Raw genomic sequence first — 16,081 nt, 5'->3', positions numbered from 1 at the left:
AGCTGAGCACACACCAGCTATAGATGTGCTTTTTGAAAACCGACCCAAATGACAAATAGTATGAATTAATCAATATCAAACATAAAAATCATGCAATGCTAATACTACCTCAATGATGATATGGGGAATCTTACTGAAACAATAGTGGTTTATCTAATTAATTTTAGTTTGTTAACTAGCTTAAATCTGAAATTCATGTTAACAATTGTTTTCTAAGGTTAGCATGGTCAGCAATATGTCAAAGAAAAACTGACCACTCTATCTCGCTCAAGCACACACAACTCACCCATCTTCCAGCATCACCGCATTGAGTTGCATTTGATTGTGAGTGTGTTAACATGAAACAGCAGTGTTGTGTGTACATCTGTCTGAAGGCCAGCACAGCACAGGTAGGCAGAGGCTTGTTTCAGTACACACCTCCACGGCAGGTATTATGCAACAGCTTGGAACATGGCAGTGAGGTAAGAGAAATTACTGTACAACTGTATGTACTATACATATGCATTCACACACACACACACACACACACACACACATACACATACACAATTATTCAATTATTCAGGACACATGTACGTATTTTTCACCATATTTTAAAGTTTTGGTAGCTTACTTTAACAGAAGCTTAAAGACATTACCATTGCAGTCTGCACAACAGCATACACGTTCACACTGATTACGAAATTGTGACGAGATGGTGTGTAAAGGAATGTTGGGTGTGGACATTACAGAGCTCTTCCACTAGATGGCAGAATTTCATCATTTGCAAAACTCGCAGTTTAGTTCCTGAGATTAATATTATAGATATTATTATAATATTATTATTATAGATATATTCACATAAAAAGTCATACAAAAATATTTTACCCACAACACGGTGTTCTTTGTCCCATCCAAGTATAATCCTTCCACCTTTTAAACACTGTTAATCCTCATTAACTGTTAACTCTGGAGAAGGATTAATGCCAAATTGAAATGCATTTATGACAATTGTGAAATGCAATACAAAAATTACATTATTTTCGATAGCAACATATGGGATACATGCCAGGAGAAAAGCAAAACCTCTATTATATTATTTTCACTTCACATATTATTTTGTTTTTACCTCTTGGCTAAAAATAATACATGGGCTTTGCATTAAAAAACAAACACTGAATTAGTTTCAAAATTAAATACAGTCCCCTGTGAAATATAAACAAGAACAAGAACTGTACAATGCATTCAGAATTGTCAATGCATGTTTCATTTATTCACAGCTGCCCCAAATTAATCCCTAATTGGTTCCTATTTAGTGTGTGCTAGTTATCCAAATTCTCTTTGCTGATTGAGCAAATCATTTTTGTTTGAATACTGTTGGTCACAATTATTAATCAAAGCTTTAAAATGGACAAAAATGTCTAGTTGACATTATTTATGTTATGCATTGTCCAGCATAATAAATGAACAGTGATTATGCTGTTGCCCTTGTGTTATTTACATACAAACAAAGAGATACACTAAATGGTGATTGAACTCAAGCAGAAAAATCAAAACAACAGGAAAGGGTTACTTTTTCTGACAAAATGACCTTTTTGTATTCCTCTGGGGTTTTTTAAAAATAATTTTTTATTTCTCACACAAAGATACACAAACACACACCAAGGGAAGAAAGAGGGACACAGAGCTAATAATCTGTAACGTAATAATTGCATACTAAAACCTATGAAGACACAGACATCTGCACATACACATACACACACATGACTCATGCACCAATCATCTTACCCTACTGGGTTCTTAACAAAGGACACAGCATTTGACCAATTGGAAACTGGTGCTGCTTTCACCCTATGAGACGTAGCCACGGCTCGCTCCAAAATGAAAGGGCCCAAAGAATAACAATACCAAAGTAAGGACAATGAAGTTTCCACAAACCAGTCTTTCAAGATGGTTTTTTTTTTTTTTTAAAGGTTATTCCCAAAAAAAAGCTGCCATCAGAACTCTTTTTATTGTGAGTTGAGAGTTATGTTAGTGTCATCTTCCAGCTGGAGCATGCCTAAACATGAAGGAATGTTGGAATCAAGACAGTCATACAGTATTCACACAACATATATCCAAAAATAAACTATATCAGGGCATTGCCAGACCATGAATGCAGTTCCTCACCCACATTAGACATCCCAAACAAGACTGACATTAAGTGTACAATGCTTCCTATTACAGACAGAAACCAAACTTAAAACAAGTTGTTTAGCTTTAATAAACAGATCATACAAATAAGAAACCAGCACACAAGCTATATAATAATACATATATTATTAATAATTGTGAACACAGTGTATTGCTTTCCACTTCAAACATATATACCTCATTGAAATGCAAACATTACACTGAACATGAGATTGCATTTATGAAATCATATGTGAAACATGATTGAATACGTACCAAACATATGAAAACGTACCACAATAAAAACTAAAAGATCTATTGCATTAACTGTATGTGTGAATTTGTATTTAGGGAATGAAATGCTGAACTGAATGCAAACCACTCTGAAATGCAAACAAGTCAGAACTATATTGCTTTCCAGTGTGCACTGTGAATGTGTCAAAAAACAAACAAAAACACAATATACATTACTGTTGTTTGTGCCACAGCAAAATGGAATTGAAAGAAATGGAACAAAATTTGTGGTATGTCCATATGGGACAATACAGACCACAGCAAGCAATCACAGATTGCCTAAATGTACATGTACAGCATGTGGCAGATGCTTTTATGCAGAGCAAAATACATATTTATCAATATGACTACGTGTCCTCCCATGAGCTTGGTGTTACTATCACCATAAGCTACCAGGGGAACTACAGGAAGCCTTGAGACAAAATTCAGCATGTAGTTGCAATGATGGGACCCTTCTCTGACTATTTTGTTTCGCAAAATAGTTAGAGAAATGTCAAAGAAAAGCTGGCTTGCAGATTTGTTGAGGCATGCTGACTCCATGATGTGCTAGACCAACTATACGATGCCACTCGTCATTCGGAGATGAAGACAAGCACCCCCTTTGACACCTTCATTATCTGGGTTAGTGACATTATATGGTGTGCCGTTCAGAGATTCCTGTAACAACCTGACAGACAGCTATTTCACTTGGCAAAATATTCATAAGAAAATTTAAAGCATCTCACACCACTCGCATTTTTCTTACTCAGTTAGTACTAGTTTCCATATCATGTCAACAGAATTCTTCTGTGTGTTGTTTGTTAGGCTATGTCTGTGAAATGGTCTTCATGTTTTGGAAATCTGAAAAAAATATCAAAAGTTGGCAACATTTTAAGTCACTCTAACTTCCTTGAGTGTTTTAACAATTTAAGTAAGTTGGAAAAAAGGTATATTCTTGTTACTCCAAAACATTCCTTACATGGCTGTTCAAGGTTGAACAATAAGTGCTATGCAGCCTTTTCTTATCACTAACTAATCCGATGACTCAGTCATTCCTCTGGAATTTCACACTCTCTTATTTTATATTTTATGATATCACTTATCACTTTTCTGCCATAATTTAATTTATCTTATGGTGTGTGTGTCTGCCCCCCCCCCCACCTCCCCCAGGATAATCAGTCTCTCTACACTCTTTACTGCAAGTCTGGATGTGGAAGGTGTGGCTGATTATACTGGTTGAACTTTGTCTGTGAATTTGATACAATAAAGCTTGGAGGCAGGCTTAAAACATGGTGCTAAATGTATAGATTCTGCTGCTTGGTGTTTCACTTTTAAAAGACTATCACTTCACTGCACGAATCTGAACCATTGTTGTCTGGATCACTGAATGGTTTCATCAAGTTTAGTAGTTATCTTGAAGAATTTAGGACATTTTATGGTTTGGATTAAGGTTTTGTTTTTATAAGTTTCTTTTGAAGATGGGATAGGAGTGTTTGCTTGGTAAGAGGAGGACTTAGTGTGAAGGTTAATCACTGACACATTCTACAGGAATATGGCCATTGTATGGTGTTTAGAGGTTTATGCTTGATCTTACTCTAAAGGTCATTTAATACGATCTTGTGATTAAGTTATTAAATCTTCATTGTTTTATAAATGACCTGTCAGTTGTTTCCCAGTATAATATCCCATGCAATGAACCTTGGCATAATTGTTGATTGATACACCATATTTTATTGGCAAAGCAAGAGATTTTGATAAACTATAGACATGGAGTGCTACTAAATGTTGTCATATAATGGGATAAGTTTGGAATTCTCCGAGAATGTTCAGAGTTAATACATCAGATTTCTATAGTAAACATTAATGAATGACAGCTATGGGGACTAGTGCACATTACTCAAATTACTTCAAAGCTTTATTTTACATTACAGGAACATTAGTATTTAAAACAAAACACTCCCTGAGTAAGAACTTCTGCCCTTGGCCATGCACTGAGCTGGCTTACCCATTGTCTGTTTTGAAATTTTAAAAAAAATGTTGCAATCCACCCATCTACAGAATGCTATCAACAATAGAACATGGTAAGGGTTTGACAAAATTATGACGATCTCTTTTTCTGGGGCCCCGCCCATCTAAGAGACTCGCCCAATCGGCAGTGCGTAAATGTAGGCTTCCAAGAAGTGCTGCTGCAGGTTTATCAGGGACACACAGGCCACTGTGTCACGCATGGCCACTCTGGCAGTCAGTTTGGGGACCTAAACTCTTGAAGAACTACGTCAGACAGTTCACATGAGCAGACTGTCTTATCTAATGGTTTTACTACATTCTGTGTGTCTTTTCTCTATTACTTGAGGATAAAACAAGGCTTAGTTAATTTCATCTGGGCATTATGAGAAAACCTCTGTATTGTCGTCATTGTTAGGAGGTAAGTGAGTTTTTCAGAACAGTGGATTACTTTATAAAACTGGTCGTTGTTTTATACATGGCATTCACCTCTCCATTACTATTTTGTCTGTTTATATTTAACTAGGCTATAACAAATAAAATAAACTTAAATTCTATTAGGAATATTATTTGTTTCATCTGATATTCAATATTCCACTTGACAACTAAATATTGTACTCAACTATTTAAGAAGAGAAAAATTATAATTTTTTTTCCATGCAGCATACATAAGTCAGATATCCAGTGTTTCCATTAATTACACTTCTGTGTGAAACATTTCATTGTATTTTTAAAACTAGTTATATTCTTTCAAGATAATGGGAGCTTACATTTTAAAGGATTGAATTGTAGATGAAGGAGAGGCCATTCTTCTGAGTTTCTCAAGTCACCCTATTTGTAATCATGTGCTTCATCATTAAAACTGAATTGGTGTGTTAACCATTAAATTATATCATGTTTATATATATATATATATATATATATATATATATATATATATATATATATATATATATATATATATATAAAATCATTACATTATATCATGTTTATATATATATATAAAATCATTAAATTATATCATGTTTATATATATATATATATATATATATATATATATATATAAAATCATTACATTATATCATGTTTATATATATATATAAAATCATTACATTATATCATGTTTATATATATATATAAAATCATTAAATTATATCATGTTTATATATATATATAAAATCATTAAATTATATCATGTTTATATATATATATATATATATATATATATATATATAATCATTAAATTATATCATGTTTTTATATATATATATATATATATATATATATATATATATAACATGATATAATTTAATGATTATATATATATATATATATATATATATATAAAAACATGATATAATTTAATGATTATTTATATATATATATATATATATATATATAAACATGATATAATTTAATGATTTTATATATATATATAAACATGATATAATGTAATGGTTTTATATATATATATATATATATATATATATATATATATATATATATATATATAAACATGATATAATTTAATGATTATATATATATATATACATATATATAAAACGCTGATAAAATGTTAATAAAATGTTCTAATCAGCAAAAGTAGTAAGCACTGGAATTAGAACAGCTTGTGCCCTTCGACCGTATTAAGTCTTTGAATTAAAGCAATGAAATCCATGTCCTGGCTTTGCAGAAAGAGACATCCCTTGTATCGGGCAACCTTCAAGAGAAGCACATACTAGAAGGGGGTCTCTGACCTATTCCTCTCAGCCTGCTGCATCATCGGTCCCTGTGCCTCCTGGGGAGCACTTATCATTCAGAACAACCATGGGCAGTACTCCTAAACGATGGGTAATGAAACCTCTGACACCAAAACTAGAGAAATCTGACCTGCGTCCCATGCTGAGCCCTGCCAGTGAACCATACTCCCTAGACGAGGGCTGGATCCCCAGCCAGGATGGAGGTTCTCCTGTGTTCAAGTTCGATGCTGTCTCAGTGTCTCGCATCCAGCCTATGATAGTGTCAACCATGAATGGGGAGGACATGGTGGTCCATGCTATGCAGGTGTTGGTGTCTGAGGAAGGAAACACCAGTGGAGACTGGCCACCCAGTTATCCCAGCAGTCCTGGTTCGTCTAACAGTTCAGACACCCACATGGGCTTCTACTCCTTTGTGGACGACCCAACAAGCCCAGAGGCAGAGAAGAATGAAGCATACATGGTTTCACCTGAGAGACAGGCCAAGCTGTCCACCCTGAAGGAGAAGAATAGCTTCAAGCTACAAACTTATGCAGAAGACAAAAGACCCGAGAAGCTGTTCCAAGATACTAATGGAGATTCCCTTTACCGGTTAGATGACAGCATGGCAGAAAGCAATGGCAACAACAAGTCCGATCGAATAGAGATCATCCGTAGTCAGGCACCCAGGAAGAATCAGGTCCTCAAAGAGCAATGGAGTGCTCTGGAGAATCTGGATCTCAGCAACTCTCCCCGGCGTCTGCTTGAAGGATTTAGCCTGTGCTACAACTCTGTAAGTATGAAACTATCTGAGTCTGAAGCAGAGCCTGGCAGTGTTGACAGCCAGCAGATTGACTTCAATTCAGCCCGCAAGCAGTTCCTAATGCTGGAGCGTTCCAGACAAGACCCATTCCAGCAGGGTCCTCAGCAAATGCTGCTCTCTCCTAAACCATGGGGAAGATCTTCAGTCACAGAGGCTGGCATTTTTGCAAAGGAAGTTAGCATAAACAGTAAGCTAAAGGATGAGTATAACCAAAATCTAGTCTCTTCAAAGAGACAAGAGGAAGAGCCAGTGACCTTTAATAAGGATTCCAGTGACCAGGTTCAAAGTAGTTCGACAGATGACCTGGTCACAGAACTGAATAGCCAAAGTGTGAGCAATAGGAGAAATGGAAGCTTTTCCAGTGAGCCTTCAAAGTTAGAAATTAGGAGAAGTTCATCAGGGACTTGCATGAGCGAAACCCCCATTGAGAGGGAGATTCGAATAGCTCAGGAACGAGAAGAGGACTTGCGCCGTTCACGGGGAATATTACGCAGTGACTCATCAGAGATGATTGAGATCAAGACCAAGCCTATCCTCGCTCAGCCATTGCCACAGATAAAGCCAATCAAAGCCAAAGAAACCAGTAGGGTAAGTTTCCTCATTCAGCGTGAGTTAGAAAGAGTGAACCTGAGTGAGAATAGGAAAACATTTGTCTCTGAGTCAGACCAGGAGCCCACTTTATCCTTGAGGACAAACCCCACAGGCACACCTGTTTCTGTGGATGACACATGGACTACAGAGCGTTCTGTGCGTGTAGATCAGATGAATCTTCTCGACTCTGAAGAGACCTTCTCTCCTTGCTGCCCCCATCGACACAAAGATGAGACAAAGAGGGGCACCTCTCACACCAGTGCTGTAGGAACTCTAGATAGAACTGTCAGAACAAGTTACACTACAGACATCAACAATTCAAGTCCACCATTTTGGAAAGCGAAGAGCAAAGCAAAAGTACCAGGGAGAACCTTTTCCCCTGTGCATTCTCCATCCTTTCCTCCAGAATCTGTGAGAAGAAGCCAAGCTGAATCAGCCCGGTCTCATTTGGAGAGCACAAATGAGTGGCCGTGTTTACTAAACGCCTCTGACATTATCCGCAGGGAGATTGAGGAGGACCTCAGACGAGAGCAGGAGCTTCAAGAGTTACGGGAATCCAGCAGTCTGGCTCTTTCGGTAGACAGGGACGTGGACACCTCTGAGCCCTCCGTGCTGTCTCTCGTTACTTTAGAACATGAGCATGGGCAAAGCAGTAATAACAGGAGTCTGGACACAGCAGTAATCACTTCACTGAACAGCTCTCAGGAGAACCTGACGGAGATGGATGCACCTCTTCCAGACAGACACGGGACCAGTAATAGTCCTGTTTTTCCCATGAACGTGGATTCCACCCCGGTCTCCCACACGTCATTGGCAGGTATAAAGCTGTAGCTTGCTCACAGACTACTGGTCAAACGGAGTTGGGCTTTTGCAAATATAAAGCTTTAAACAGTTTGTGACAGGTTTTTGCAATTGAACCGCCTATGCAGGAAAGGAAGGGCAAATGTATTGTTTCCAAAGGTCACTGGTATCATTCAAATTCCAAATCATTACCAGTATGTCGTGCAGGGATTAATCATTGTGGCTAATGTGTCTGATATGACAGCAATACCAGTGATCAACATGCAGAATAAGTAGAATATGTAGAATATGATGGTACATTCCTCACTGAAATCACATCTATAAAATAAGCTTATAGTAGTATACTTAGTTCTCCATCTGTGTTGCTCTACCTTTTCGTTTTTGGTTCCTCACATATCTTTTTTATCTTGGCACTTATATTTTCTTCTTTAAAGATACCAAATTTAGCATGTTCATCCATGTATCATTCAATAAAAATACTCCATGAATACTCATGTAGCTGACCTGGTAGAGAAGGTAGAGCAATGTGCTAACACAGTGAAGGTTTTGATTCCCAGAGAACACACATACTGATAAAAAAAATTGTGTTGGATAATAGCAATTGTCAAATGCTTTTGTTTTGAGAAATTCCATCCGTGGAATTTACAGCACAGTTATTTGAGAGCAAGTGCAAGTGAGAGCATCTAGGATATTGTCCTCTTTTATGTAGAATCTTTCCGTCTCACTGACTTACAGAGCAAGTAACTGATTAACTTTTGTGTTACTTGTTTATGGATGTCAGTATTTGAGGAGATGAAAGAGCTTACTTTGTTAGTTTCTGAACTTTGAACATGACATGTAACAAAACAAAAAGACTAATTATACAGTGTTGAAAAGTGGTTAATTATTGATTCAGTGCACACGAAATTGCAGTTTTAAAAAGGCCTGTAAAGTCTGTGTTACATTGTCTGATTTCACATTCAGTGAATCTGCACGTCACACATACTCAGATTTGTGTGATTACAAAATCATCCACAACAAAGTGTAGCCTATTAACAGAAATAGTTGTACAGACCACAGTTCTCCCTTTCTGTAAATGGTGTTTATTTTTTTGCCCCTGCACTTCATATAAAAGGCCTCATTTCTCATCTAAAGGGTCGAGATTTCCCACCATTATGACAGCCCAGCCTTGGTCTAGCCCAAGAAGCACTGCAGCTGTCATTAGGGGACTTTCGCTTCTCCCTGTTGGTCAACGGCCTGAGGGCTCCTCCACCCTCACCCCCAAGGGCCTGACTGAAACCCTGCTAGAGGACTTTGAAGAAAGGCGGACCAGGCTGAAGCTCGAAGAGAGCTCTGTAAGTAAAATACTTTCCAAGCTTTGAAAATCTTTGCCCAATTCCTTAGAGCAGTGGCCCAGAAAATTCAACTAAGCCAATCACTGCTTTATTGTACATCACTAGAAACAAAGACATAACTAAATATACTGAGCAAGTAAGATAATTCATAAATCAATATAAAATAAAATAAATATACCATGAATACAGGGTTAATTTAAAGCAAAACAGAATGGTACATATTTGCCAGACTGAGATTTCTAACTTGGCTAAACTAAGATCTTCTCTACCTTATCTCTCTAGTATGCTGGTATTCAGCCTATTGACTCTATCAATAATGCGGTAAGGAAGAGTGTTGATACCGACACACAGATCACAGATTTCTAGGTCTAAGCCTTGGTTCATGATTGCTGTTTTGCTGCAGGTCGTGGACGCTACGCGTGTGACGAGGCACAAAAGCCCAAAAGCCGTACGCTGGGAGTCGCGCGTGTACACTAATGAAGACAGCTGAGTCTACACGTGGAGTGAGTGTGGAATCGGACGACGCTCATGCCTGCACCGATCTCTAGACTCGATGAACTGGACAGGCTGGATTTAAATGCTACAGTGCGCTTACACAGACACACACCCTATAGTGACACTTAACCAGAAGCACCATGAATTATGAAGGACATCATAATATACCACGAAGGGGATCTCTCTAAACATGGCGATAAACGAACAGTGGCCAATGAATGTTAGTGCAGGTAATACCTTTTCCTGCCTATAGTAGCAAAGTATAGCGCAGTGTGCATGTTTAAGCTTCTACAAGCTTTTGTGCTCTCTCAGAGACAAAGCTACTCTTCATCTGATGGACCTCTGCCAAGCGCTACTTGACGTTGAGACAACAGGAATAAAGTACTCTGGTTTGAAGAGACTGTGTTAATAAAGCTTGATAAATTCTTCCTCATCATCATCATCAAAAAGAGGCTTTAAAAACCTGTGCAGATAAAAAATTGTAATCCTAAAAGAATAGACTGATAATAATCTGTCCAGCAGATGCCCTCTTAAAAAAACTTCTTCCAAGACAGAGCAGAGTTTCTGTCTGGACATCTTAAGCTTAATATTATTTCAAAATAAAAGATTTTGTCTTTATGAGATCAAAGTTAGGAGAAAATCAGTTTTGGTCTCATCAATTTGCTTTCCTATTCAAATGCTAATCTGATCCTGCACTTAAAAAGAAGCTCTGAGCACAATGTCCCAGCGATCGACAAAATGACTTGAAACTATTAAATTGAAAAAAGGGCATAAAGTTCAAAGCAAAAAGACTTGTAACAGACCGCAGGAATCTTCAGCGTGGTAAGGGGCGTGGGTATTAAGCTCAGTTCTCGGAGAGCTGCATGGATATTCATTCCAGTAACGGTGGTTCCAAGAGTACATGAGCATCTTATGCAAAGTGACATAAAATCATGAAATCAGTTGCCGCTGCGCAAGGGAAGAACAAGCACCTATCGCCCTGTGCATCATGTCCAGGTGCAGTACTGTGAAGCGCACTTATTTGACTGAGCAGCAGAGGGCGCATCTGCGATATTGTTGAAGGCAGAAGGACTCCAATCTCCATAATGGCAGAAATAGAACAGGTTACATAGCCTAGAACAGTGTAACGAGCGGTTTAAAAAGTATTTTTTTAAAAAAAACCAGTGTAAACAAAGAAATAAAATAAAATGCAGAATCTCTATGAAAGTACCTCTTAGTACCAAAATGTGATGTTTGTACTTTTGATTAAAGACTGATAAGCTGGAAAAGAACAAAATAAAGTTTGAAACTTAATGGCTTTGGCTCTACTGCTTTTAAGGCCCTGTTTTGTGACTGGACTTCAGACACGCTCAGACTCTGCCCGGCGTCCACGGTCAGTATGGGCATGGAGCTGTACACACAGGAGTGGGCCACAGCGCTAGATGCTGCCCAGGAGAGCGTGGGTTTTGCATGCGCTGCAGATGCTTGAGGGTTTTCCCTTTCTTCTCTCGCTTGTAATTTCACTTCACTCCCCTTAGCTTCTTCTTTCCTTTCTGGAATTACTGTCGAAGGGAAACTTCTGGGGTCTGCTGCATATAACCTGTTTTAATCATAGCATACACAAGTCCACTGAAGCAGTCAATTGGATGAAGAGAGAACACTTTAGGTATGTATAATAGACATTTATATACATTTTTTTTCCAATTATAATTCTTTCTTCTTTATATATAGAGGGAGTGTAGTGTGTACACTACATATTCTGTATGATGGCTTGACACAATGGATTTTTCTATATTGAAAGTGTGGAAAATATATGTGGAATATGTGGAAAATACTTTTTTATATGTCATAAAGGTACCTGAGTCTGATATAATGGAAAGGCTTTTGAATATGATGGAACCGGTTGTGGTTATCCATAAATTGGGGGCCTCCTTTTTTGAGATGGCGCTTACCCTGACAGTGTACAACCGCTCGCTGGAAACAGCAGGCGGTCAAGTGGAGCAGGCTCAGACAGCTTCCTCACGCTTCTTCCTGCTTCACTCTGTAATCTCTACCATGGCGGCCATGCTGTCCATCGTGCCGCTCGGCCGTGTCGCCGACCGGCGGGGCCCCAAAGTTTTCCTTGTCGTCTCCCAGCTGGGCTCAGTCTTGGGAATGTGCTTCCTCCTGCTCTTCTTGTTCTGCGACCTACCTGTGGAGTTCCTCTTCTTGGGCACGGCTGTGTACGGCCTCTGCGGGGGCTCGCCGGCCTACTGGGCAGGAGTGGTGGCCTTGGCGGCGCTCAGCTCCAGGCGGAGGTCCCGCACACTCAAACTCAACGTGGTGGACATGTGCGTGGGGGTGGCCGGCGTGCTGGGCGGCCTGCTCTCTGGCTACGTGTACCGAGTGGGCCACCAGGGGGCTGTGCTGCTCGGGGCGGCCATCACCCTCAGCACGCTCTCGCTCCTGCTTTCTGTGTTTTTCCTCCCCACCCCAAGAGGAGACGGTGAGGAGAAAGAGGAGCTGCTCAGGGAGCCCACGGGCGAAGGTCGGCCGGACGCTGCAGCCGGCGGCCTGCTGATGACGGCCATGGTAGTGTTCATCCTGGGCATGGTAGGGGCGGAGGACGTCCTCACGCTCTACGTGCTCAAGCCGCCTCTGAGCTGGGACTCGGTGTGGGCGGGCTACGGCAGCGCTGCCACAAACGCAATGTACGTGAGCAGCTTTCTGGGCGTACTGGTGCTATCCAGGGTGCTGGGAGACACAGCGCTCTCGCTGCTCGGAATCATGTCCAACTGCACTGGAATGGCCATCATGGCCTTCACGGTAGAGAGCTGGATCTACTTCCTGGGTAAGTGGGACCAAGGGGTGATTTTCTCTATGTCTGCTCGCCATGAGCAACAAAAAAAAAAGACTGAAACTTGAATAATGACAGAACTTCAGTGACATTACAATAATAAAATATAGTTTTCTGAGGTCTTTACAGATGCAATGCTGACATGCAGAAGCACTCACTCTTTCCAAACAATATCTGAGCTTACAAAAGAATTAGGCTTTGCTATGTTGAAATCATGGCCAGTAAAATATAGCGGAGCACTCACTGCTTTTATAACCTATAGTTTATGTTTTGTGTCCAACAGCTCGAGGAATAATGATGTTTGCCTGTGTTCCCATGCCAACACTACGAGCAATGCTTTCCAAAGTTCTGGACTCACAGCAATATGGTAACCTTGGTGATATGAAACAAAAAGTAGAGTAGTGGTGACAAATGGAAAAACCCATGGACAAGACTACATTAAGATGAAATAAAACCAATATTTTAGATTATCCAAAATAATAAAACTAAGAAATTGAATCACGAATCATGGATTGAAAAAGTCCAACAATAAAAAGCAAATGTATAAATAAAAGTAGACTATAATAAACAAGTATAAAAAAAAGAATGTGCATACATAATATTTACTATAACATACCCAGAAAAAAATTATATTAAAATACATTTGTAAAATGTAGATAATCCAAATATACTTAAAATAAAAGCCTAACATCGCTGACAGTCATTCCTTTGAATTGTAAAAATTTCAACACTTCTGTTTTGTGGTTTCATTCTAGGTACACATTACAATCCAAAAAGATCTTAAGCAATCACAAGATTTATTTGGACACTTTAGAGATGGAGTCAAAACATAAATGCTTTGAGAAGATAAAGAAAACATGAATTTGCTGAGAAACAGATAAGAAACACCAATCGTGAGAACACTTTTGCTCTGCTTCTGGTTTTAGGCCGGACGTTTGGCCGGCTCCAGCTAGTCCTGGCTGTGACTGAACTGGTGTCGACGGTGTTTTTTGCCTCGGTTTACCCGCTCACTCTCCACAGCTGCAGTGGTGTCTGGTTCCTCCTTTCTTGTGCGATCAGTTACCTCAGTGTCATACCCATCCTGTGAGTGTCCCCTCCCGCACAACAAAAATGAGCAGTGGTGAATAAATCACTCAGCACCGTCACTAGGCAGAGGTTTAAAATGCACATGACTAGAATGTTTTCTCAGCACAGACAATTCCATATCTCCGTGAACCTTGCCCTGCAGAGTGCCTGCTTGGTTTCACCAGTCTCAAGCAAGACTGTGGTTCATGCTATCACTGTGAATTACAGGCCTGTGACTAACCCTGAAGATACCTCACTTGCTAGTCATGTGGAAAAGCAGTAGTGATACATGTAGAGTGGATCATGATTATAGATTTCAGAATCACTTGAATGTTGCTTCATATGTATGAAAAAGGTCAGTCAGTTTAAATGAAGGACTCTTGATACAATGAAAAATACATTTTATGGTACTTAAAAAAATACATCTCATTATTTTGGGTTATCTTAAAATGGAACATCAGTTTTAGTTTAGAATCATTCCATTAATTCTGCACGATCTTTCAGAGCTAGTTTTTCACAGTGTTTATATCTGAAGATTTCTCTTCAAACTATTTAAAACTAATAAATAGTATACTAATAGTAACAGCCGCAACATGCTTTGTTTCCAGGTACCTTAAGTTCAGGCAGAGGAGGCATGAGTAATTTCCCACAAGCATTAACAGGAAGCAGCCAGGCTGAACACTATGAGATGCTTCCTCAATTATCACCAATTACCCACTGGAATAAGACTCACAACAATTTTATAATGCAAAATATGTGCTTTAATCGATCATAGTGATAGAACACTGAACGTTTATGCTGCATTCAAGTCCAACCGCCTGTAAGTTCTGATGGTCTGAACGAGCTGGCTGATTCACCTGGTTTACTGGTGCTTTGCTGTACTGGACCGAGGCCCGCGGCTGTGCCTTGAGCATGGAGTAGAATGCGTTATCCTTGCTGTCGAAGCCCCGGCTATGCTTGGAGACGTACAGCCTGAAATCCTGCAGTGGGCAGAGTCATTGAGCAAGGCATGCCTCCTAAAATCCACACCCACGGTGCCACCCCTCCACCCCTGAGGCCGGCACCGGGGCCGTGCACCAAGTGGAAGTGTTTGAAGCAACGTGGCGTGCGGCGTTGCAGGTGCTGCTTTCCGAAGGTTGTTGAGCAGCACCAGGTTGAGCAGGGCACGTGGCGAGTGCCGATCGAGCTCATCGTGGCTCCTCCTGCTCGCGGCGCTGGATGCTCAGGGGGATGTCGAGGTGGTGGGCCGACTCATACCGCCGCCCCTCCCACACACAGGCTTGCAGCACGGCGCGGGCCTCACGCAGCTCCACAGACTTGGCCAGGCTGAAGGTGCAACCCTGTCTATGGCATAGCTGCAGAACAGCACCGACTGGCTGCTCGACCCCTGGGGCCTGGAAAACCACTGCTGCTGGAAATAGGAGGCCAGTGTTCAAGGAGGAAGATGCCTCTGGTTTGTGGAGTGAAATCCAACTCTGGAAGTTTTCTATGTTACTAAGTCTTCTTGTAGTTCTCTTTAACTGTCCTGAATGGGGCAAAGATACAAGGAGACAAGGTTACTGACAAATACTGGAACCACAGAAACTGTCACTGGTCAGAAAAAAATAAATTAAAAAAAAAATGCTCTTTGCGGGTTGCCAGATCCTCATTCTGCAACATTTTACATAGAGCTCATTACATACAGGCCTAATTCTAGCAATGCCAATTCCACAAAATGTAGTGCTATATGACCTTAATGTAAAATGTATACATTTAAGATAAGTGAAATCCGCTTTAAAAAATAAAAAGGAATCCTTAATGAGAAAACGAAAACTCACGTTTGTTTGAATTTTCCTTGGCTGGTAGGTGTTGCTGTGTCTATCTTTCTTTAGAAGATGCCAACAGTGCAGCAAAGCCTGGGGCATACACCGTAGAAGTGGGCTTCCCGTCGCTTGGAGGAGTGCGGCAGGGTTTAAGGGGAAAAGAAACGCCTCTGCAGGCGTGGTTTTTGCAA

At 39.9% G+C, this 16,081-nt stretch overlaps 2 protein-coding genes across 3 annotated transcripts; both read left to right on the top strand.

Moving 5' to 3' along the window:
• The first annotated feature begins 4,003 nt into the window (after positions 1–4,003).
• Positions 4,004–11,486, top strand: misp (mitotic spindle positioning). 2 transcript variants are annotated; one of them, XM_026996629.3, is made up of 5 exons: positions 4,004–4,849; positions 6,122–8,395; positions 9,514–9,713; positions 9,996–10,034; positions 10,117–11,486. In XM_026996629.3, the coding sequence occupies exons 2-5, from the start codon at positions 6,256–6,258 to the stop codon at positions 10,201–10,203; spliced, it is 2,466 nt and encodes an 821-aa protein (XP_026852430.2). In that variant the 5' UTR covers positions 4,004–4,849; positions 6,122–6,255; the 3' UTR covers positions 10,204–11,486. The 2 variants fall into 2 exon arrangements, with proteins under 2 accessions (XP_026852430.2, XP_026852436.2); XM_026996635.3 differs by lacking the exon at positions 9,996–10,034.
• Positions 11,487–11,645: 159 nt separating this feature from the next.
• On the top strand, positions 11,646–14,832 carry LOC113568558 (solute carrier family 46 member 2). The gene is made up of 4 exons (XM_035523234.2): positions 11,646–13,017; positions 13,307–13,390; positions 13,950–14,106; positions 14,697–14,832. The coding sequence occupies exons 1-4, from the start codon at positions 11,967–11,969 to the stop codon at positions 14,728–14,730; spliced, it is 1,326 nt and encodes a 441-aa protein (XP_035379127.2). The 5' UTR covers positions 11,646–11,966; the 3' UTR covers positions 14,731–14,832.
• The last annotated feature ends 1,249 nt before the right edge of the window (positions 14,833–16,081 follow it).

This window comes from Electrophorus electricus, chromosome 26 (genome assembly GCF_041902795.1).
Source record: "Electrophorus electricus isolate QZ-2024a chromosome 26, ASM4190279v1, whole genome shotgun sequence".
Lineage (NCBI taxonomy): Eukaryota > Metazoa > Chordata > Actinopteri > Gymnotiformes > Gymnotidae > Electrophorus > Electrophorus electricus.
The sequence above is the reverse complement of the archived record's forward strand: the minus strand, read 5'-3'. Positions and strand labels throughout refer to the sequence as shown.